Source organism: Diuraphis noxia, unplaced genomic scaffold (assembly GCF_037042655.1).
Source record: "Diuraphis noxia isolate RWA-SAM2 unplaced genomic scaffold, SU_Dnox_SAM2 contig0005, whole genome shotgun sequence".
NCBI classification, from domain to species: domain Eukaryota; kingdom Metazoa; phylum Arthropoda; class Insecta; order Hemiptera; family Aphididae; genus Diuraphis; species Diuraphis noxia.
Window position 1 is genome coordinate 25,976,512 of NW_028301715.1, and position 23,845 is coordinate 26,000,356.

Below are 23,845 nucleotides of genomic sequence, written 5' to 3' on the forward strand. Positions count from 1 at the left end.
AAATCACGAGAATTCGAAAATTATTTTAAACTAAAAGTTCATAATTTTTTTTTTTTTTTTTTAATCTAAGATTAGGAATATTTGGAAATTTTTAATAATCTATAATAATATATCCTAGACAGATAAACCGTCTCCGCTCAGAATCGTTTTTCGTATACAATGGTATAATATCGTTGGATTTAAATTTAATTCCATCCATTACAGTAACCCACTTGTAACCTACTGTACAGCAGAGCGACATCCACGACTTAGATTCTGAACAAAGTGATGAATGTATTGATTTTAAATTGATGTGTGTGTGTTTTTTTTTTTGTTAGATAATTTAATTAATAATTTTATTAATAATTTATCGACTATAATTATATTACGCTCACAGCTAACGAATTTGATTTATATATTTTTTTTGTGTGTCTGTGTACAGCATAACTATTCAAATAATGCTTCGACTTCAAACTTTGGGGGTGGTTTCCTATCTAAAAGTGAATATCCTTGGTGCATTATATAGGTCAAAAGTAAACATTTTCCAACAGTTTTCAAAAAAATCGAGAAAAACAAAAAAAAAATGGTACAAATTATACAACATATGCTAAGGCCTAAGAGTGAACTAATTTGACAACACTGAAACAAAATAAATTTCAAAAAACTCCAATAATAGTTGGGTATAATCAAATATTTAATTGAATAATAAATCTGCGTGCCTGATTTATGTAATCGTTTCGGGTTTTGGTATAATATTTACGACTACGATTGCACGACAAGTGCCACATTTAAATACAATTGTACACAATGCGCATTATAATAATTGATCAGCAGTTTAAGTTTCAGTACAATAACGAAGTTATAAATTAATAGCTGACATTAGGTATGCTGTTAAATGTTAATTGAAATATTGCCGCCATATTAATTTTGCAAACATCAAATATTTGTTAGCTCCTTTAAATGTAATAGTCAACCATAATCTATTGTTCGTCACTACTTTTTTCCACCGAAATTTTTATGGTAGCAAACGATCGCATTATAAAATGCGAAAACTAAAAACCATTCAAAAATCGTATCATCCATAGTATGAAGATACGAGCGTATGTAATTTACATCAAAAATCTATCCCGTCCTCCCAAAAAAAATAAAAATATATAAGTTATCATAAGTTATTCTTATAGTGATTAAAAAATTATAAGAATACATAGGCACAATTTTCTTTTATTAGCATTTGAAGTTCAAATATTGACAAAAATTCGTCAAAACCATGAATATATTTTTTGTGTCTGCCATCTCGTTTTGGGGCAGTAAAAGTGCTTCGATTTTTGACTTCAGTACCTTATTCGATCAGAAAGTGAATCTTGTTGGTACTTTGGTGATCAAAAGTAAAAAATTCTTATATATTTTTGTAAATAATCAGGATGAACAAACTAAAAATTAAGGGAAAAACGGGAAATTTTACGCACAATAAGTTTTCGACAAAATCAATTTTGATTATTGATGTAACTTTGAAACAATTGACCATTAATACATGAAATTTTCACCGAATGTTTTTATAAGTATATTCTATCCGCCATGAAATTTTCAAAAATGTTTGACTTATGTTGTACTATTCATAGGTATATGCAATTTTCGATCATTATTAGTTTTTTTTTTAAATTAATATCGATAAAAATTTATTTTTTGAGTAGAAGATATTGAAGATTTAATACAAGGCTCTTAATATTTTGTTACAATAGCAGTTGAAAAATAAAAAAAATTCATAGTCACAATTATTTTTATAAGCATTCAAAATTTGAATTTTGACAAAATACGTGAAAATCATGAAAATTCACAAATTATTTTAAGCTAGAAATTCATACAAAATTTTCTTTTTAAATCTAAGATTTGAAAATTTAATACAAGATTCCTTAAAAATTTGTCAATTTTTATCACAGAAAAAATGTCCACCGGAAATTCAAATTAAATTTTTATTATTATTTGAATTTCAAATACTGACAAAAATTCGTCAAAACCATGAATATTTGCAAATTATTTTGTAGTTCAAAACTCATAATATTGTTTGTATTTATATCTAAGGTTATAAAATTTAACACTAAGTTTTCCATAAGTTTTGCTTCAAATAGCTATAGAGGAAATTTGAAGCGTCATTATAGGAAAAATGTTTTGAGTGTTTGAGTTTTAAATTTTTATGAAATCGCGTAATGATAACGATTTATCCTCAAATCCGGTATATGTACATCTATGATAATATAAGGTATTATGAGTTATGATAACTACATGCAATGTTTTTGGAAAAATTGATTAACCATGCCTCATTCAAAATGCGTTCTAATTGAAAAATAATTTATTTGTTTTAAAATAGAATATATGAGTATATGACAATATTTAAATATAATATATCCTAGACTGACAAATCATCTCCGTTCAGAATAGTTTTTCGTATACAATGATACTTATCATTGCATTCAAATTTAATCCCATCCATACAGTAACCTACTGTACAGCAGAGCGACATCCACTACTTACCCTCTTTTTTTTTTATTCATTATCCATTATATAAGTACATATTTTACATAACCTATGATCTAATTATCGTTCTTAGCCAACCCACAAAAAAATGTATGATAAAATTTTGTGATGTATAATTTTATTTATTAGGTTATTGCATGTAGGTAGCAATAGGTACCAAAACAAACATTTAATTTAATAATTAATTACCATTAATAATATGGAAAATGTAAACAAAACAATATATGTTAAATGGTACAAATTATACAACATATGGTAAGAGTGAACTAATATGACAACAGTTAAACAAAATAAATTTCAAAAAACTCCAATAATAGTTGGGTATAATCAAATATTTAATTTAATAATAAATCTGCGTGCCTGATTTATGTAATCGTTATTCGTTGTGGGTTTTGGTATAATATTTACGACTACGATTGCACGACAAGTACCACATTTAAATACAATTGTACACAATGCACATTATAATAATTGATCAGCAGTTTAAGTTTTAGTACAATAACAAAGTTATAAATTAGGAGATGGCATTAGGTATGCTGTTAAATGTTAATTGAAATATTGCCGTCATATTAATTTTGCAAACATCAAATATTTGTTAGCTCCTTTAAATGTAATAGTCAACCATAATCAATTGTTCGTCACTACTTTTTTCCACCGAATTTTTTATGGTAGCAAACGATCGCATTATAAAATGCGAAAACTAAAAACCATTTAAAACTCGTACCATCCATAGTATGAAGATACGAGCGTATGTAATTTACATAAAAAATCTACCTCTCTCCTCTCAAATTAAATAAAAATACCTATGTAATTTGCACTACATTTAAACATTAATATTGGTAGTTTGCGCCACTTTTAAGTTTGTATAGGTAGTTCGTGTCTCATAAAAACTAAATAAAACAAAAACAAATTAAATCTATTCCATCTTGTCGCTACAAAACTTTTAATTTGCACCACTTTAAAGTACCCTCTCTTGTCGGCACATAAACCAGTACGGTAGTAGATACGTTTTAAACAGCGGTGTGACTAGGCAATTAAGGAGAGGGCTCAATAGGGATGGCCCTTGACCATTGCGGTTTGGGATCGGAAGGGTGGAAATATTTTAAGGATTATATGTGAGGCAGTTTCTAAAGATAGCCGCCATCGCTTACCAATATTGGTATATTTTCAGTTACATGATGCGTGTTGTCTGTAAAAACGCTGTGCTCATGATTTTTCTATGGTAGGGGGGGGGGGATTGAATTCCTATTTTTGTGAAATAACCAATTTCTCGGACCAATGATTATAGTATTATACTATTATACAACATTATACGTCATTATATTATAAAGGGGTCGAACCCCATGACTCCCCCTTGAGAATGCCTCTGATCTGCACTAAAACTTTAAAAAAAACTACATGCAATTTTCGTAACATCTAATTATTCATTTTGAGGTAATTTTAATAAAACACGTAATTTTATAAATCTATACAGTTTACATAAAACCTGAATGATTAACATGAAATATTAATAATATATAAACCATTTGACAATTCATTTTTATAGTTGTTCCCGGATAGGTAAAATGTATAAATGAGAAGTTTACTGGTTGATGGTTGTAGGTAGTTGATAAATACTCATTTAGAATATTAGGAGAAAAGTTAATTATCAGTAAGGGCTTAGGGCATTGAAAATAATGAAAATGAATTATACGTTAATTACCAGCTGCTAGGTTAAGTACCACTTGACGTATTTTAAAACAATATATGATGGTTTGCGTGTTAAATCAAACTCAGGAATCAATTTTTCAGAATAAAAATCAGACTACGTAAACTGCCTTAAATTTGTCAAAACTAAGTCTTTTGAGTTAAAATTGACGGCAGTAGCGAGATCACTTGAGTGCATTTTATACTACATTTATTTGTCATTTTAAGTGCATTTTTAGACATTTTAAATGCATTTCTTAAGGTATTTTTAAAATTAATTCAAAAATCGAAACTGGTGAAAGCATCTGCTGTGATATAGTAGGTATAATAGAATCATAATATAGACTCTATAGTATAGAGGAACCCACACTCGTCATTGACTACTTATTGAGTATAGGTCACTGTAATGGATGTGTTGAATTTGATAAAATTATGTGTTGAAATTTCATATCGAATAAAACCTTTTTTTAAATGTTAAGTAAAATAAAATTAATTAGTTGATTCCTCAAGTATAATTGGACAAAATATATTATCTAGTTAGGTTAATCTTATTATTTCCTATCACATTGCACCGATTGCACTAATGCACATATACATGAAATAATGGTGCGCCCTGGATTAAATGTTTTATGTTTCACCTCAGTACAATCAGCCACTTTTTTTTTGCAACGAGTGAATTGATAGTTGTACGAGATTTAGTCGACAGACGGCTTTATAATTTTCCTGAAATTATAACGAGGTTATGTTTCGTCACAAATTTAATTAATAAATAAATATTTAAATATTATCTACATATTTACTCAAACTGGAATTACATTAGTGAGCTATCAGTGAACTGTTTAAGTATGATGGTGCAGTGATGGAAAACACTATTATGTTAAGAATCTAAAATAGTAATATGGAATTCAAAGATAAGATATTATCAAACAGTATGATAAATTAAAAAATTACTGACATTTAATTTTAAAAAAAATACAATAACTTGTTTTAATTGATTTACAATACACAACTTTTATAACATATTTGCAAAAAAACTATACAAGAACAGTGATTTCAACCAAAACAATTAGGTAATATAATACTAAACAGTAAACGCATATTTCAAACACTTATCTTAAAAATAAAGAAATAAAAATGTATTGCACGTACAAAATATTTAGATAAATTGTGCTTAACATAATAACTTAAATGCACAGTGCCATACAAACTCAAACGTTACTACTACTTTTTAACCATCTGAAAAACCAATATCTATATTATTAACAATTTATCATTAAAATAAATATTAGAATTTAGAACTCAACATTCGACAACTTTTTGTTAAAATTTGTCTACAACAAAGTTTCTAATTAGAATAATACCTATGATTAAATATTTGTTTTAAATATAATTGTAAGCAGATCATTATTATACATAAATCGGTAGCAACGTTCATTGACGAATTATATAACTTTGTTGACATAATTATTTCGAATATATTTTAGCAATACAACAATCGCAAAACACTACAGTTGTATGATATAATAATTTGTAATTGTAAAATTAAATCTTTTAATTAATAAATAAATCATATTTTTAGGTAAAAACTATCACAGACATTTAGTTTAGCAATAAAATATTTTTTTTAATGAACCATGATTTGTGATAGTTTTTTTTTTTAAATATACAAGATGACATACATCATGGATGCACAATAGATGTTATATATTTCAACAGAGACTTTTGTACTGAATCTTGAAAAATGCATAATTAAATTTATTCATTCTTAATATTCTCAATGAGGGTCTTTATTTTTACTATCGCACTGATATTTAATAATCATAAAAAAAAAATAAAACTAAAAAATGCTTAATACATATGACAACTTACAATAGTGTATTGATAATATAGAACAATGATCATTAAGAATAAAATCCACAGCCATTTTTGATCATTAATCCAATATTGATAAATCGAGTGAAAAAAATATATTTGTATGATTATAACGTAAAATTAAAATAATGATTGATAAAGGAAATTTTAGTTTAGATTCTATAATATAAATTTACAAAAAAAATAATAATAAAAACTGCACTTCTATCAATTAATATGATCTTTGTAATAATAATTACTAATTAGATTTTGTTAACTTTGTGATTTTCAGAATTTTAAGATGATAGAGTTTAAGACAGCAGGACTAAATGTCAGTTAAAAACATTATTGAGCAGAGCAGATGTTTTAGTATCAAAAAAAATAATTATATATATTTATAATACAATTGTTTTGACTGACAATACACTAATAACTGTAATCAGTATCAATGTTATGATTCTTAAATGTAATATTATTATTATCAAATTATTTTTATAAAATAAAATACAATAACAAATGCATTTATTAGTGTTAAATTGTAGAATCGATAACAAAATGTTGTTCAAGACATCGATTTATTTGCATATAACTAATTAATATTATTACTGTTAGGAACAGAATATTTATCGAGAGGAAAAAACTAAAAAGTATATAAAGCAAAAGATTAAAAGGGAAGAAACAAACAGTCACTTAGGATAAAATGGTAACACAAAAAATAAAGATGTTCTTTATTTCTTTGGAATGTTTGGGTGAAGAAGATTTTGGGCGAGGGTAAAGCAGAACCACACACATTTGATGAACTATAATTAATTAAGACTGCAAGACAATCGGAACGGGTCCAATTGAATGTTCCAATGTGAACGGTGTAACCTGGTAGATAAAACAACGATTACATACACGCACAGGCTTCAAATGCCCAAATCTAGGCAAAGGAACAGAGTTTGAACTGCACCGAGAACAGAATACCTGCAAAAAAAAAAATTGGTTAAAAAATAAGTTTTTAAAGTAGGTATTCAGAAGTAATAATGTAAATACTTTGCCACAATTTCGACAATGATGACGTCTTCGGACCACAGTAAACATAGCTTTGCAAGACATGCATACAGGAGCCTCATTATCAGGTATCCAAGGTGGTGGTGTTTCTGTTGATGTGGATAACACATCATTAATCATGGTTTCACCTCTCCAAACAAGAGCCTCTTCTCCATTTTCAATATCAATCATAGCAGCTGGATTGTTTATCACAGGAATTACTTCTGAAATTATCAATTGAAGCATTAACAAAATCACTACAGGTATTTGAATAGCACATTTTTCAACAAACCCAAATTCTGTTGATTATCGTTACCACAATTAGAATTAGACATGAGAAACACTGATTTAAGGATATTACGTAAGTCTCCAGCAAAATTTGTCTGCAGTTGATCGGCCACTCCCGATATGCATACAAACAGACGATGTAATAAGTCTTCATCAGATCTAAAAAATAAGAACCATAACAATATTATTATAAGCAATAATTAAATATACAGTTATTACTCACCTGAATTTAGCACGAGCTTTTTGTCGACGTAACGAATAATTACAGGAACTGTCTGCTGATGTGCTGTCAGTCACGCTCTCGTCGCTCTCATCTGCCGATGAAGTCATACAACTAGAACTGCTTGAACACATATCATGTTTTTTGATCCTGAAAAATTAAATAACACAATTATCATTACAACTATGTCTGTAGGGAGAGTTTCATTAATATTTATGTATATTTATTATTAAAATTTCAAATGATTTTCGATAATTTAGATACATCAAAATTGAAACTCAAACAAGCAGTGTCAAATTAATATTGTTAATATTATGCTGTATTAGAAAGTGTTATCTATGCCTAAAGCATAACATGAAAACCCAATAGAAGAAGTAATTTGGCACTATTATTTTTATTATAAGTTATACTAAACAAGAAATGTGCTATATTATGTGTTAGTAAAACAAAGCAGTACATGCGGGTATATATTTTCTTAAGAGCTAAGAATAATCTATTCAATATTAGCAGAATTTATAAATAAGTATTAAATATTAATGATTAAACATGAAATATATTATATTAATCAGTAATAATTAGTAAAGTACTTATTACCTAGACAATTTTAATATAAACTAACTATAAAATGCTAACAGTACTTTTTAATGTTTAATTATTTTAGGTTGTGTGTGTAAGTTAAATATTGTTTTATTTAAATTCTTATACTTATTTACATTAAATTAAAATATTCAACAGACTATAATAACATTTAATAACACAGGAACCAATTGTTTGAATTTAAATTCAGAATAATTTAATTTTCATAATATACAAATGTTTAAAAAATCATTGCTAACATTTTGAAAAACAAAAGTTTGCATCACCATAGGGAAATAATTATTAACAATTAGCAATCCAAGTATTTAAAAAACATAATTGGTGTGATACAGTAAAATTAATCACTCCATAAGTCGTTTAGTAACGTTTTGCATGACCTGAGCACATAAAGTCTAAACAAAGTGTAACAGAAATAGTTGATACATGTAATTGGCTGACTATGTAATTATGTTTGTCCTAATCCATATTATAATGCTAAATACATTTTTTTTTGTAATACATTTTGTATTTTTAAAATAGATAAATTCAATTTTATTTTTTAATTGATATTGAATAAGAGCTATATAACATAGTTTGTCAATTGCACATGATATTTTTTTTGTTAAACAAAGCATAATCGGAAAACTTACGTAGATTTAACGCTATCACATCTGGCAGTATTGCAACAGGTTGTGTTTTGGAGGCGGCAAATCACAACTTCCGCTGATCGTTGGCCGTCAATGCTGGTCGTCTTGCGCAATTCCCGCCAGCTTTTTGAGTACTTAGTCGAGACTGCAGTAACAACAGGGACCTTTTCCCGGGCTTTTGTCTCACCACAACTGCTACTGTTGCTACCGGTATCATTACTGTCACTCCGGTTGGAAGTAGTGGTTGTGGCATTTGTTTTTATCCTCCTATGATGATGATGACAACTACGACGACCATTACCATCTCCACCACTAGATGGTGACAGACATCTAATGGAGGACAACCGGTCTCTTTTATTGTTTACTGTAGTCGACTTCCATCGATTCCAGTTGTTGCAACAACACACCTGATAAGAACTTGATGGAAGACATTCTGTTTGTGTTGAACTAGTTGACACGTTTGGAGAGACATAGTGCTGTTTTGCAGGATGATGCTGCTTTGATCGCACATTTTCGTTTCCATTATCATCTTGAACCACCACCACAACCACAGCAGCGCCACCGCCATTGTTCCTACTTATTTCACGTTCCAAATTCGCCGACTTTACCAGGATTTCTGTTAGAGCTTCCGTAGCTGTGGCCAATGACTCAGTAAGATCTACATCCGGCATTGAACCTGATGATGATTCCAGACCACCGCAATCATATTGTTGTAGTTGTTGCCGGTTTCCGGATGGACTTTTTGAGTCGTTATTGGACTGTAGATCGCTGGCATTGTTCGTTGATATGATTGTCGATCCGAATGATCCACGTTTAGTCGATGGGTTGCATTGGTTATTGTTGCTGTTGTTGTTGTTGTTGATAAGATCTTGCGGCGATGATGGTGGTGTCGGAGGAAATCCTTTCGTACCGCAGTGTTCAATGGTCGTTGCGGGAATAGCGGTGGTAGTGGTAACGCTGTTGTCTGTACTAGACGAAAGGCACTCGGAGTCCTCGTCGCTGGTATCCTGGCACCTGAAAAAAAACAATACATTCATAATATTATTGAATACCATTTTTTGTGTAAACAATATTTTATACAGCAGTCGTAATAAATTATAAACTCACGACAACTGTTGGTTTTTCACCGATATATTCTCATCAAACTTAACCTCATCAGACGAACATAACATCCTCTCCAGTGTTGACAGCTCCTTATCGGATAGGGTGAGTAAGAGTTCTCTGATTTTCATTAATAACGACTACAAAACAAGTGTACGAATTAATTTAAATATTATATAAATCGATAAGCCCAATTAAGTATTGTTTTTGATGTACATGTATATCGTAGGCGTTTTCTATTATAAAAGACTGCGATAGTCGCTTTCTCTACGTTTTGTGCAATTAAATGTATAATAAAGCTATAGTATTATGTCAAACAGCAAGAACTGGCATTTTGTTGGTATAATATGCCATATGTTATCGAACGTTAATGATACACGAGTATATCACAATATACATACGGTATCAACACTAAACACTTACTCGAAATGGACGGAACATATCGGACATGTCCGAGGCGTTTTGGTCGAGTGACAGAGGTGACGTGTATGGGTAAAATAATAGACCGGACACGATGGCCAAACGAGGAATGGTGAACATGAGGGCAGGATCATAGTCGTCAACCATCTCTTGTGTCAGGAGACCTTTGACGAGCGCTCTAATAGACACCAATATTATAATAAAAATTTAAACATAATATTGCTTTCATATACAGTATAGTTATAAATATAAAATAAAATTTTATTTTAATATGTACGAAAAATAAAATTCTTCCTTATACTTTATTAATATTTTTATTCCAGTTAATGGTTAGGTTAGGATACACTTACCTCTGTAGGGTCTCGGAGAACAAGACAACCACGAGCTGCTGGAGTTCGTATTCGTGGGCGGTCTTGACAGGTACCATAGCGGACACGTAACGCAACTCAAACTCAGCAAACAGATGATCGAACGTGCATAACGACGATATTAGGTTGCGAAGGCAGGGTGGAGTTTGGTCGCCGCAGAGGCTCGCGTCCCTCAAGAGGCCCCGGACTCTTTCTAGAGACTTGGTCAGCGCCCGAGCCAAAGGCCTCATAGCACCACTCTCTGCTTCACGATTCATAATACTCGACCCCGCTGATAGACACTGCGTATAAACGAAAATACGTCATTAACAATAATGTACCTAAGTGTAAATATCGCTAATATATAAATAGTTTGTTCGTACCATTATTGTTAGTTATTAAAATCTTTATAATAATGATGTTATTTGATTTTGTATACGTACCTATACATAATGTTAATAGTTTTTAACTCACCTAAATACAATGAATTATTTTTTTAGGCATTTATACTAAGTTAATTATATATTTTTTTTTTTTTAATGTTTAAACTATTTTATCTTCCTAAATTAGGTTAGGTATATTATCGACTTAAAATTTCTAAGATTATTACCTAAGATATTTAAATAACTCATAACATTTTTTTTTTATATACATATTTAAGTAATTTACAATCTATACAACAATGTACAATGGGCAAATTTGATAATTAATATAATATGAAATAACAGAATTTAGCATTTAGGGGCAGGCACTCAGCAGCACCACCCGATACTCATAACATATAAATTAAATAATTTTGAATCCCCGATTTGGCGATATTCCGATTTCATGCGCACTGCGCAGTTTATTACGTATTAATGTACGCATTAATAATCACTTATGTTATATTACATTATTATTATTATATGAAAATGTTACTGTGAATGTCCGCAGTTGGTGAATGCTGACAATCACCGGTTAATGTTTTAGTAAACGTTCACTAGTGAATGTCGACATTTATACAACGATATTATTGAATATTAGTAATGTTGATATTATTTAATCTAATTTAGGAATAACGGAAGGGTCACAATTAAAAAACAGCATCTTATACTATCTAGTACCTACCTATGCAGTATAAAGTATTGTACAAGTTGATAATTTTGATAAAATGTTTTATTACCTAACCCAACTACCTTATTATATCTGGATAACATCCATGCTATGCTGTCTTGCTACCATTTAGTATGATATTGTCATTCAACGTAACTAGTTATATATTTTTATTTTAAATAACATTTAATTCAGGTGATTTTTTTTTAAATAGAAAACATGCGGAAACTATTTTATAATAATTTAATATCAATTACTGATGTACAAAGGGATCAACAAATTTCATTAAGGGAAGCTTCTACATCAAATTCATTAATTGGTGGCTGGTGGGTAAGGATATACAAGATGTAACTGTAAAACAAAGTGTAGGTACTACAAAAAAGTGTAGCTGTAGAAATGTTGCCATTTTATGTAGTACACATTTTCATGACAGTTTTTCATGCTGTAATAAGTAATAATATAAAATAATCATAATTTAAATACCTTATTATAATAATACAAACATAATATAGTATAATATTGTAAAATGTTGTTCAATAGTCGTTGTCATAACTCTCAACCTTGTAAAAATAGTCATTATCACTAAATGGATACGACATATATATATACGCAATTAACTGACGCGCGTGAACGATCTCTAACCTATATGGCTATCATAGGCGTGCACAGGGGGTATGCCGGGTATGCCATGGCATCCCCTGCAGTCTACTCAGATAGCTTGTTTTATGTTTTTACTTTTAATAGTGAAAACTATCAATATTATCATAATTTTTATCACAAACGTAACAGAGTTTTGTAGTTATGTATTACATTTTTTTAGAAAAAAAATCTGATTTATGTTTTTTTTTTTTTAAAGAAAGTTAAAAATTGAGTTATTTTGAATTATATTGGCATCTCCTGCGAATAAAGTCTGCGCACGCCTATGAATGCTATACCGTATAATACGGATTTACTAATTATCGTTCAAGCGATAACGCATTACCAGTTCCGCTTCCGCATATATATTATAAAATTATAATATACTTTTATAAATAACAATAATAACCAATACAGACCAGCAGTAGACAACTTTTGAAACAGTTTAACGAATTACGTTATAATGAATTTACGTACAATACGTTTTTTTGCGGGATTTTGTCCAGACGCGATTTTGGTGGCGGTTTTTTGTCCGGCGGGATTTTGGTTGCGGGATTTTGTCCGAATACCAGTGGCGTAGACAAGGGTGGCGTGGGGGTCAGATCCCCCCCCCCATTAGCTTTATTTTTTGTTTTTGCTTACATTATGTAGTATGCACTATAATGTAATATTTTTTCATATTGTGATCTATCGAGCTATTGAATTTTGACAGTTTTTTCAATATACTGATTACTGAATACCATTATAATTTTATTTTCATTTATTTATAACAAATTAGCAAAGTAAACAGTAATATTTATTTGGTCAAAATGGTCGATGACGATTGACGACTACGATTATGCTTTATTATACATTATCTTACTATTTATAGAGACAACAATATACAGCATATTATATATATAATATGTATGACGTATTCATATAAAATACGTATTTTGAATTTTTCAATATTATAAATATTCAAAATTTATTTTTTATTAATTTTATTAGACTTTAAATAATCATGCTAAACATGAATACCATAAACATTAAACTAGGTAGGTACCTTGGAAAAAAATTTTGAGAGGGTGGGGATTTTCCAATTTTCACCTCCCATTTAGTTGTCGTTTTTTTTTTACCCCCCCCCCCTTTCAGAAATCATGTCTACGCCACTGCTGAATACCATATATTATGTGCAAATGCCGAGTACGTACCTACCTATGTCAACATTCACTAGTAAATGTCTGTATTATTTTAATTTTTCAACATACACCTGGTGACTGTTAGCATTCACCAATTGCGGACATTCACATTAACATATATAACATAGATGCATAGTGGTTATAATAACTTAAATTATATATAATTAAATTTACAGCTTATCGTTTAAATATAATATTTAATTTTTATAATTCCTTGTTCTTGTGAAAATATTTTCTGAATATTAGTACATTATTAAATCTAAAAAAAGCGGGTAAGTATCACTCTACTGTACATTAGGGGGTGGTGTGGACCTCTGACTAGGGTAGGTTAAATTTAAATGCAATGATAGGTATCATTGTATACGAAAAACGATTCTGAACTGAGATGGTTTATCTGTCTAGGGTATATTATAGATTATTAAAAATTTTCAAATCTTAGATATAAAAGAAAATTTTTTTATGGATTTCTAGCTTAAAATAATTTGTGAATTTTCGTGATTTTTACATAATATGTTGTCAAAACTCAAACTTTGAATGCTTACAAAAAAAAATTGTGACTATGTATTTCTTTTATTTTGCAACTTCTATTGTAAAAATGTGATAGGAGCCTTGTATTAAATTTTCAAATCTTAGATTTAAAAAGAAAAACTTTTATGAATTTCTATCTAAGATAATTTGAACATTGCCGTAATTTGTACGTATTTAGTCAAAGTTTGAATTTTAAATGCTTATAAAAAAAAATCGTGCCTATGTATTTTTAATATTTTTCAACTGCTATTGTTACAATGTGTTAGGAGCCTTGTATTTAATTTTCAAATCTTTGATCTAAAAAGAAAAACTTTTATGAATTTCTATCTAAGGTAATTTGAAAATTGCCGTAATTTTTTACGTATTAAGTCAATATTTGAACTTCAAATGCTAATAAAAAAAAATGTTGCCCATGTATTTTTATAATTTTTTAATCATTATAAGAATAACTTATGAGGAACTTTGTATTAAATTTTCAAGTATTTTGATAGGCCAAAAAATTTTTATCGACACTTCAAAAGAAAATTTTCAGAAAAATTGAAAATTTCAGTAGTCTATAAATATCTCGAAAAAAGTAAAAATATTTTGAAAATTAAATCATGTAAAGAAAACGCCAATCTAAATAACTGATAAAATGTTCAAGTATCTACGACTTATACTTTTTGAATAATAACAAATATTTAAAATCGTTTCATGATAAATCGTTATCGTTACGCTATTTCGTAAAAATTTAAAATTCAAATGCACTTAAAATTTTCCTATAATGATGCTTCGAGTTTTCTTTATAGCTACTTGAAGGAAAACTTATGGAAAACTTAGTGTTGTATTTTAATCCTTAGTTATAAACGCAAGAAATTTTATGATTATTTCGACTAGTTATGCTGAACACAGACACAAAAAAAAACACACATCATTGTAAAATCAATACATTCATCACTTCGTTCAGAATCTAACATTGCATGTGTGTTTTTATGTTTTTATTTTGTGTATGTTACTAAATAACATTATGGAAACATAATTTTGTTGTCTGGGATGTATACAATACACATTTTATACCAAGTTATTACATACATTGGTACCTATGAACATTACACCTATACAGTGAATATAATAATTACCTCAGCGCCAAACCATAACTGCCCCGCAAGATTATCTTGAATTACGTCGTCTGGAAATTTTACACGAAAATCACGACTGGCCCGTTCGCCAGGTATCAGCTCGTCCATAATTTTAATACAGATCGTCAAGACCTAAAAACAAAAAAAAAACATTGTTTATTATACACTAATTAAATATAACTATGAAATTTCTTGTGTCTAAAAATACATTACTCTATAGGTAGAAAATGTGTTAGTCAAAGTGTATAAGCAGTGGGCGGGGATGGATTGTTTTACTCACTTTGTCCTGACATTGTCGCAAATGGTTCACGAGGGCGGTGCACCGCTGAGGGTCTTTTTTACCGTCAAAACTATCCAGTTCTGCAGCGACGGCGTTCAATTCGTCGTCGGCGTAAAAAAATTGTGCCAACAGCGAACGGTCTCCCTTCTGAAATCAATATATATTATGTAGAAAAACAAATTTTATTATTTCACACATAGTAAAAATTGTACGGAATTTTGACATTTTTATATATTTAACAATAAAATAGGTGTATCGTAGTTGTGATTTTAAGGAATAAAAAGAACGCACAGTCTAATCTTGAAACGACAACCACATTGCGCCCATTGCGCAATAATAACGTCGTGCGCGACGAGTTTACGTAATATTTTCTCCACGTAATTTAATTATTAATTTAAAAACGTACCATTATTCGACGAAACATAATTTTAATACCCCACTTTTGAATCTAACCGCGTAACAAAGAAAACGAATCATCTTTTATTTTTTTGTTTCAGCGGACAACAATGACACTATATAATATAATATATAATAAATGATACGCGACGTATCCTCTGTCCGTCCCATTTAAATTAATTTTGATGCTTCATCGACGTGTGTTGTTATTATTATTATTTTATCAAACATGAACTTGTATTAAAATCCGTTTGGTAATAGTATGATAAGTGTCGATATAACACATTTAAATATAAAAACAATCCTCACTTAGTTCAGAATCTAATATAGGTTATAACAAAATACATACATAATATGTAATATATCAAAATAATAAGACGCAAAAGCGTGGAATAATAAAATGTGAGAAAAAAAAAATAGGACAAATGATTTGTTTTCCCCTTTAATACATTTGAAACGAAAGAATAGTGTATTCTATTTACTATTTATATAGGCCAGTTTTTTTACAAACGAAATTATATTATTATCGTAATTAATGTTTAATATGGAATAACATACAATAAAGTACTCATCATATAATACGCACAGTACTTTCTCTAAGATAGAAAAATATTATTTATATATTTCATGCGTACCTAAACTGCATTAAATAAATATAATACAGTGTATTATATTTATATTTATTAGTAAATAAATACTAAATACACACGATACACCTCCAACTAAGCGTAAGCTCGTTGTCAATAGATTTCTAAACAAATATAATATAATATCGTTATAGCAGACTTAAAGGTATGGTGCATTATGCCTTATGCTGAGTTATGCGTGATGTAACCCTACAATGCATGGTGTTGCTTCTCGGCAACAACCGATAAAAATGGTTATAATCAGATATTATATAATGTTAGTTAATGTATATTATCAGCTATGATCACAATATTATGCATAGTAATATATTGCGTGATTTACTTACAAACCGATAGATGGCAGTATATAATTGGAAAAATTTAACTACTTAAGAGGACGCCACACCCGCATGTGTTGTAACATAGTAAAATCTGTTTAGCGCGGGACAACTTTTCTCCCTCAATATTTATGATAAAATTTTCAAAATTTCACAACGCATAGGTAAGAACTTTATCTGTGTCATAGCGTCATTATTTTTTTGATAGCACAAACCAATATTTTTAAGTGATTTAATGAAAAAATAAATGTATTTTCTTAAGCTTATAACTTTAATTATATTTATGTTATCAAAAAAATAACGACGCTATGACACAGATAAAGTTCTTACCTATGCGTTGTGGAATTTTGGTAATTCTACTACAAATACAAAGGGAGTAAAGTTGTCCCGTGCTAAACAGATTTTGCTGTTATACGTTTGTAAGACGAAGACAATACATGCGGGTGTGGCGTCCTCTTAATGTATGTAACTATTTATCAATAAACCGATAGATGTGAATGTAACAATATTCTGGGTTTTTTCCAATCATTTTTAATCTTAAAATATGCCTATGGATAATAGTAAAAATATTATCGTGTAGATATATATCTAAACTTTAGATCATTTCAAAGGTTATAGTGTTATACAGATAAGTCAAATATTTTATTTGTAAATCAATAATACATGGTTGTTGCTCATACGCAACAGTATTTATTTAGCACTACAGGGGAAGTATATTTTTTCGACGTATTTCAGTGCGTGACGTATTCTTGCGTATTTTATTATTTTAATTTTTACATCATAAATTAGTACTTTTCTTCAATATGTGTAGAAGACATTTGTTCGATAGAGAAATTGTACAATTATTGGAGAATAAACCTCCATTTGATTCTGTGGACGACTTGGAATCTGGTGACGAACAAGGTAGAACTATATGGTGATAATATAGTTGATTTTAATGAACTCGATAAATTTTTAGAAAATATTGATGACGATGAATTAGATCCGTTCTTTAATTCTATACACTTATTAGATAGTAATTTGGATATTAATGTTGACATGGAAGATATTGAATGTGAACCTGAAGACCCATCGAAACGTCTCCAAATTTAGGAAATCAAATTATTCAAGAAACAATGAGCATCAACCAATTTGAAAAAATTCGTTAGTTTATACACTTCAATGATAATAATAACTTGTTACCTAAAGGTCACGTTGGGCATGACAGGTTACATAAAATTAGGCCAGTTATGTAGACTTTAAAAAAACTATTTGCTTCTATACCTTTAGAAGAATCTTTATCCAAAGATGAGCAATTATGTTCAACTAAAGCTAACCATAAGCGGGGGTACAAATTTTTTGTGTTATGCGGTGTTTCTGGTTTTTCTATAATTTTGAAATGTATAGTGGCCAGGAAAACAATGACGACAATAGGTATCCATGGGAACCAGATTTTGGTGCTTCGGGAAATGTAGTCGTTTGACTATGCAGAATAATAATTCCGAAAAATATGAATTATAAAGTTTATTTCGATAACTACCACACATCTGTACCATTAATGGTGTATATGAAAAACCGTCAAATATTATGTTCTTTGGGAACGGTTTGCAGAAATCGCCTAAATAATGTCTTATTACCTAATGATAAAGATTTTAAAAAAAACCACGAGGTTCGTCAGATTATAGTTTGGCAAACATTAATAATCATGAAGTTTTTGCAACTTGCTGGGGTGATAATAAGGTGGTAACTTTGCTCTCTACATTTGTTGAAATCGATCCGATTTCTAAGGTAAAAAGATTTTCAAAAATATAAATCCATTGAAATAGACTGCCCAAACATCTTAAGTGTATATAATAAACACATGTGAGGAGTAGACCTGTTGTTTGGATAGCTTGTTAGGACGACAAAAAATTAAAATAAGAAGTCGTAAATGGTATTTAAGAATTTTCTATCATTGACGTAACTGTTGTCAATTCATGGTTGTTACATAAGCGAATAATTGCTCAAAAAAATAAAATTAGGGGCAACATTGAAAAACCCATGACATTAGCTGCGTTTAAACAAGATTTGACCATATCTCTGTACAAAGTTGGTCAGTTAACTTCTACTAGAGGAAGGCCATCAAATATCATCCAGAATGCACTAATACAAAAATCCAATAAACCGAATGCCTCGAAACCACGAAATAAAGATATACGCATGGATCGTATTGATCACTAGCTGACTGATGTACCAACGAGGAGTCGTTGTAAAATGCTAGGTTGCAACGGATATACATGACAAGAGTGTGAAAAATGTAAAGTTGGATTATGTGTTGGAAAGGGAAAAACTTGCTTCAAAAAGTATCATACAACCTAATAATATTGTGTGATTTAATCATGTAATGATTCAAATGTATATAATTTAACAAATTTTAAATTATAATATGACAATATTTAAAAAAAATATGAAATTAGATTATGACGTGTTGAAGTTGTTTGACATCGAGTGATTTATTTATGAAAAATTAAAATGTATAAATTTAACTAATTTTAGGTATCTCTATTATAAATATTACAACATTTTACAAAAACTGAAATGTATTTTTTATTCTGTTTATCGTAGTCACAAATTTAATGCATAATGTTGCTCTACAGCAACAACCAACTTTATCAACTTTTAAAATTAAAATAGATTTTTAAAATTATTTTTTACGCATTTAATATAGCTTTAGAACTACCCAAAACAATTTTTTAATCATAATATAAAAAATCATATACTGTATCATATATTGTAGGGTTAAAAACGATTTCAATAATATATGGACCGTTACCGACTAAAAATCTGTACGACGAGCAACAGGCGCGATGATAAAACGATAGTTGTTTTGTAGGCGGGCGCCATCGCCAGGCGGTAGGTGTACAAAAATATAGTATGCATAATATACTTTTTATATGATATTACACCTCAGCGTTTTCTCCGAAATGTTAATATAAGTACGCGCCTCGTTAAAAATTACAAAGAAAGTACTAGTACACTGATGGGGTAATATAAAAAGGTGGAAGAAAAAATCTGACCAATTTGTTTGCACTATAATAACAGTGGCGTAGGTACCGCGCCAAAACGCTCGTCGTATACATATTACAATATTATATGTATATACTATATATAGTATATACACAATATCGCAATACTTTCACTTAACACCTGTTATTATATTCATGGCCACTATAAATATATTTATTTATAAGCAATATACTTTACGACTTACGCATATATTATGTACTCCCGGCCGACTCTCTCTAATATAAAACATATATATATATTAAAAAACATAAATGATATCCCACATGATCGTTGTCGTTTCCGCACACGTCTATAATATTATAGTACATTATATCACCGGCAAAAACAAATTCCAACAGAATAATCTAAAATATCCAGATACAATATCCATATAAACAGCTACACCAATTCTCAGTACCTAATTGTTTGTATTTTTTAGGATGATAATTGTTTACGTATATAATACAACAATTTTTAAATTTATATATTATTTTTATTTTCATTATCAAAAACAGAATAGTTCTCTAAACAGTCATTAATTCATTATGATACAGCTAATAATATAAATATCCAATATTTAATTAACAATTGCGTTTATAAATAAAGATAAACAGAGCATTTAAAGTTTAAATATACGGTTATGTAATACTAAGGGTAGGTATTTCTACAATTCCCAAAGTTGAAATCCACTATAATATATAAAAGGTCCTTTTCTACGCTTCACCTTATGTGTATTGTTAAGAACATATAAGTACCTATTCAAGGTTTCTCCGTTATAAATAAATTTAAATTTTCGAAAAGTATTTTGCATCCGAATTATGATAAAAATTATAAAAAATACAAATACTGATTTGGAAAACTAGAGTTGATATCTAAACGTAACACTAGCTGTTTATTGTTTGTGTGTGTATGTATTATATAAGTACCAGTTTAAACGTTTTTTTGTTTGTTTTTATGGTAAATCCGAGTGACAAAAATAAATTATAACATGATAACACCACTATAATAATACCCGTAGCCTTATATATAACACGTCACGCACCTACAACATTATATACCTAAACCTAGTATACCTACGAACCTAATTACAATATTGCCAACCGCGAATGTAGGCTAAGGCTATACAAAACTACACTATAGGTAAATACGTTATCGTAGGACACACTTTCTTAATTCCTATACTAATTCCCTACTACTATATTATATATTTAAACATAATCTAAAATTTTCCGGAAAATCAAAAAAGGTTGTGGCTAACAAACACGGCGTATCAAACACGAAAATAACATATCACATAGATATATATTAAATTGGTGACTATTTATTAGATTGCAAAGTGAAATTTTTCCCTGAACATTTTTGTGAAATCAATGTGTATGCTGTAAAAACAGATTTATCCACTTACCGTAATAAACGTCATAACGACTTAATCGCCAAGAAATAAACTAATTACAATTTTTTAATATTGGGTTCCTAACATGATGATTTTGCATAATAATTGATAATAATTAAAATTATTTCGTTGTATATACAACTTTACGTTCAATAGTGGTGCTTTTTAATTTATTTATCTGCAATCAATAGCCAAGTGAATCCAATTATTACATATTATAATTTATAATGATTATAGACAATGAAAACAGGTACAAAACATATTTGTTTGCATATTATATACACGCAATAAACAAACATATATATGTATACTAACGGTTTTTTTTTTTCAATTAACTCTAGAAAATTTAATATTTTTGTCATAAAAACAATAACATGGTCAGTGAATAACATTATTGAATGATAAATCGAATACGTACCTAAAGTTATATCAAACATTTTATACCCGGAAAAATCATTTAGGTGTCAGTATACTGTGAATTTTTATTTTTACCACTATATATGCTTATAAAACACAAAGATTTTACGCAAACCTTTAAAAATTAAAAAATTAAAAATCCTTGACGAATAATTTGTTAGGTACCTATTACAGGTAAATATAATACAAAAATGTATTCAACTTGTTTAGTTGTTGATTATACATAACTAGTACTACCTACACCACCTTGACCATTCGAATACTTTAATTTGATTTAATAAGTTTCTTCATCGTGTTATATTAGAATCAGAATTGAGATTCGAAATGATAATTGAATGATCATATTTTGGAAATAATAAAATCGTAAAGTTTTCATAATTAAAAACTAAAAACATATAACTACTAAAGTTACGATTCTTTTTTGTCTGTCACATATTTTTTGAAATTTTACTCCAAAATCATCGTTTGTTCAATAATACTATATGATAGTGACCGATAGTAGACTACACACAATATTATATTATTATTATAATTCAAGTTTTAATTAAATTACAAACATGTATATGTATGTAAGTAAATTTCTTACACATACAAATAGGCCCCCGGTCCGTACATTTATTATTATACGTATTATGTACTAACACTACTAACCCAAAAATAATAAGCATTAAGATATAAAAATACTGATCAGTGATCATAATAATTATTAATTATTGTACTTCTAGGCTATCAAGAAGATATATTTTTAATTTAGCATTGCTGAATAAATAAACTTGCATTCATACCATTCAGTATAAATACAAACAGCATTAAATAAATTAAATTGTAAATTTCAGATAACCTATTGTCCTGATCTCGGAGTATAGTCTAAGGTGGTCTAAGGCTCTGATACTAAAAAAAAAACAGCATTATAAAATATCATAGGCACCACGATTCAAGTACATGGATATTTTTACTCTTAAGTGAACGTAGTAGAACTACAATATTGCATTATGTTTGGTTTGTTTAATAATTGAACACAATATATATCATATACTAACTAACAGTATATATGCATAACCTATATTAGATTAGGTATAAATTATACAATATTTAAAAGCAATTAATCAGCTCGTTATAAGACTAATAATTACTAATATATTATATCTTGAAGAACGTGGTGAAATAAAACAGAAATTATACTATGTTATTGTTTATTAGTTCTTTGTGTTTCTGCGGTATATCGTATATGTATAATACAATAATCAGATATTGAGTGACTACCTATTACAGGATTATAAACAACTACGGACACCTAATAGTAATTACATAAGCGTAGTGTTTCTCGTGTGATCAAACTAGTTAAATGCTAATACAAAATAAACAAACAAACTTATAGAATGATAAATGATAATATTTAGTAATAACACAAACGCAAGCGAATAATACAACAGATAGATTTAACCTGTAGAATATAAAGTATAATATTATAATATTGAAATAATTATTGTATTTGTGCCAGTATACTTAATAGGAATAACCGTGTCTGTTGGTATAATAGGTAGCTACCATACCCATATAAATAAATGCGCATTTACTTTTGAGTATATTATTTTTATATTAATAAAATGACTAATGCATAATATTATTATTTGCTAATGGTTTGCAATGTAACAAACAAAGCTTAAGATAACTGTTTTTCTTATGTATATTGTAGTAAAATAACTACATAGATAATCCTTGTATTTGATTAGCTGGTTATAATTTTGAGAGGTGTTTTAAAAATAGGCAAACATTTCTAAAAAAATGTAGGTACTATTTATTGCACTATATAACCAACGAAATATCAGTATGATGAGTATCTTAGAACTTGCGGAGACGTGTGAAACTGAGGTAAAAACAACCAAATTGCAATGAACGAACAATTAAAAATGTTCACATTATTGGGAAAATTAAACTTACACCATATACTATGGCAGACACAGTTATAATTACGGTAAGCTTGATGTTGTCCTATTATATATTATAGTATTTTCACAATTGTTTCAACACCAACACTAATGTAATAATTGAACATATTAAACATAAGTAAATGGGAACATGAATTTTAAAACAATAGTAGATACATATATAAATATGTGTTATACGACCGACACCT

General features: G+C 28.9%; 1 protein-coding gene across 2 annotated transcripts in view; it reads right to left on the minus strand.

The window, feature by feature from the left end:
- Window positions 1–5,132: 5,132 nt before the first annotated feature.
- The window catches only part of LOC107164065 (lateral signaling target protein 2 homolog), a 29,415-nt gene continuing 10,702 nt past the window's right edge, over window positions 5,133–23,845 (minus strand). Inside the window, exons 3-12 of one of the 2 annotated variants that reach the window (XM_089228500.1) lie at window positions 15,515–15,661; window positions 15,235–15,366; window positions 10,683–10,981; window positions 10,336–10,510; window positions 9,919–10,052; window positions 8,815–9,825; window positions 7,592–7,738; window positions 7,373–7,527; window positions 7,084–7,304; window positions 5,133–7,014 (exon numbers count right to left, since the gene is read on the minus strand). In XM_089228500.1, coding sequence (XP_089084626.1) covers window positions 6,859–7,014; window positions 7,084–7,304; window positions 7,373–7,527; window positions 7,592–7,738; window positions 8,815–9,825; window positions 9,919–10,052; window positions 10,336–10,510; window positions 10,683–10,981; window positions 15,235–15,366; window positions 15,515–15,661 — 2,577 coding nt within the window. In that variant the 3' untranslated portion in view covers window positions 5,133–6,858. The remainder of the gene's footprint in view (window positions 7,015–7,083; window positions 7,305–7,372; window positions 7,528–7,591; window positions 7,739–8,814; window positions 9,826–9,918; window positions 10,053–10,335; window positions 10,511–10,682; window positions 10,982–15,234; window positions 15,367–15,514; window positions 15,662–23,845) is intronic. The other variant, XM_089228501.1, reaches the window with a different exon arrangement.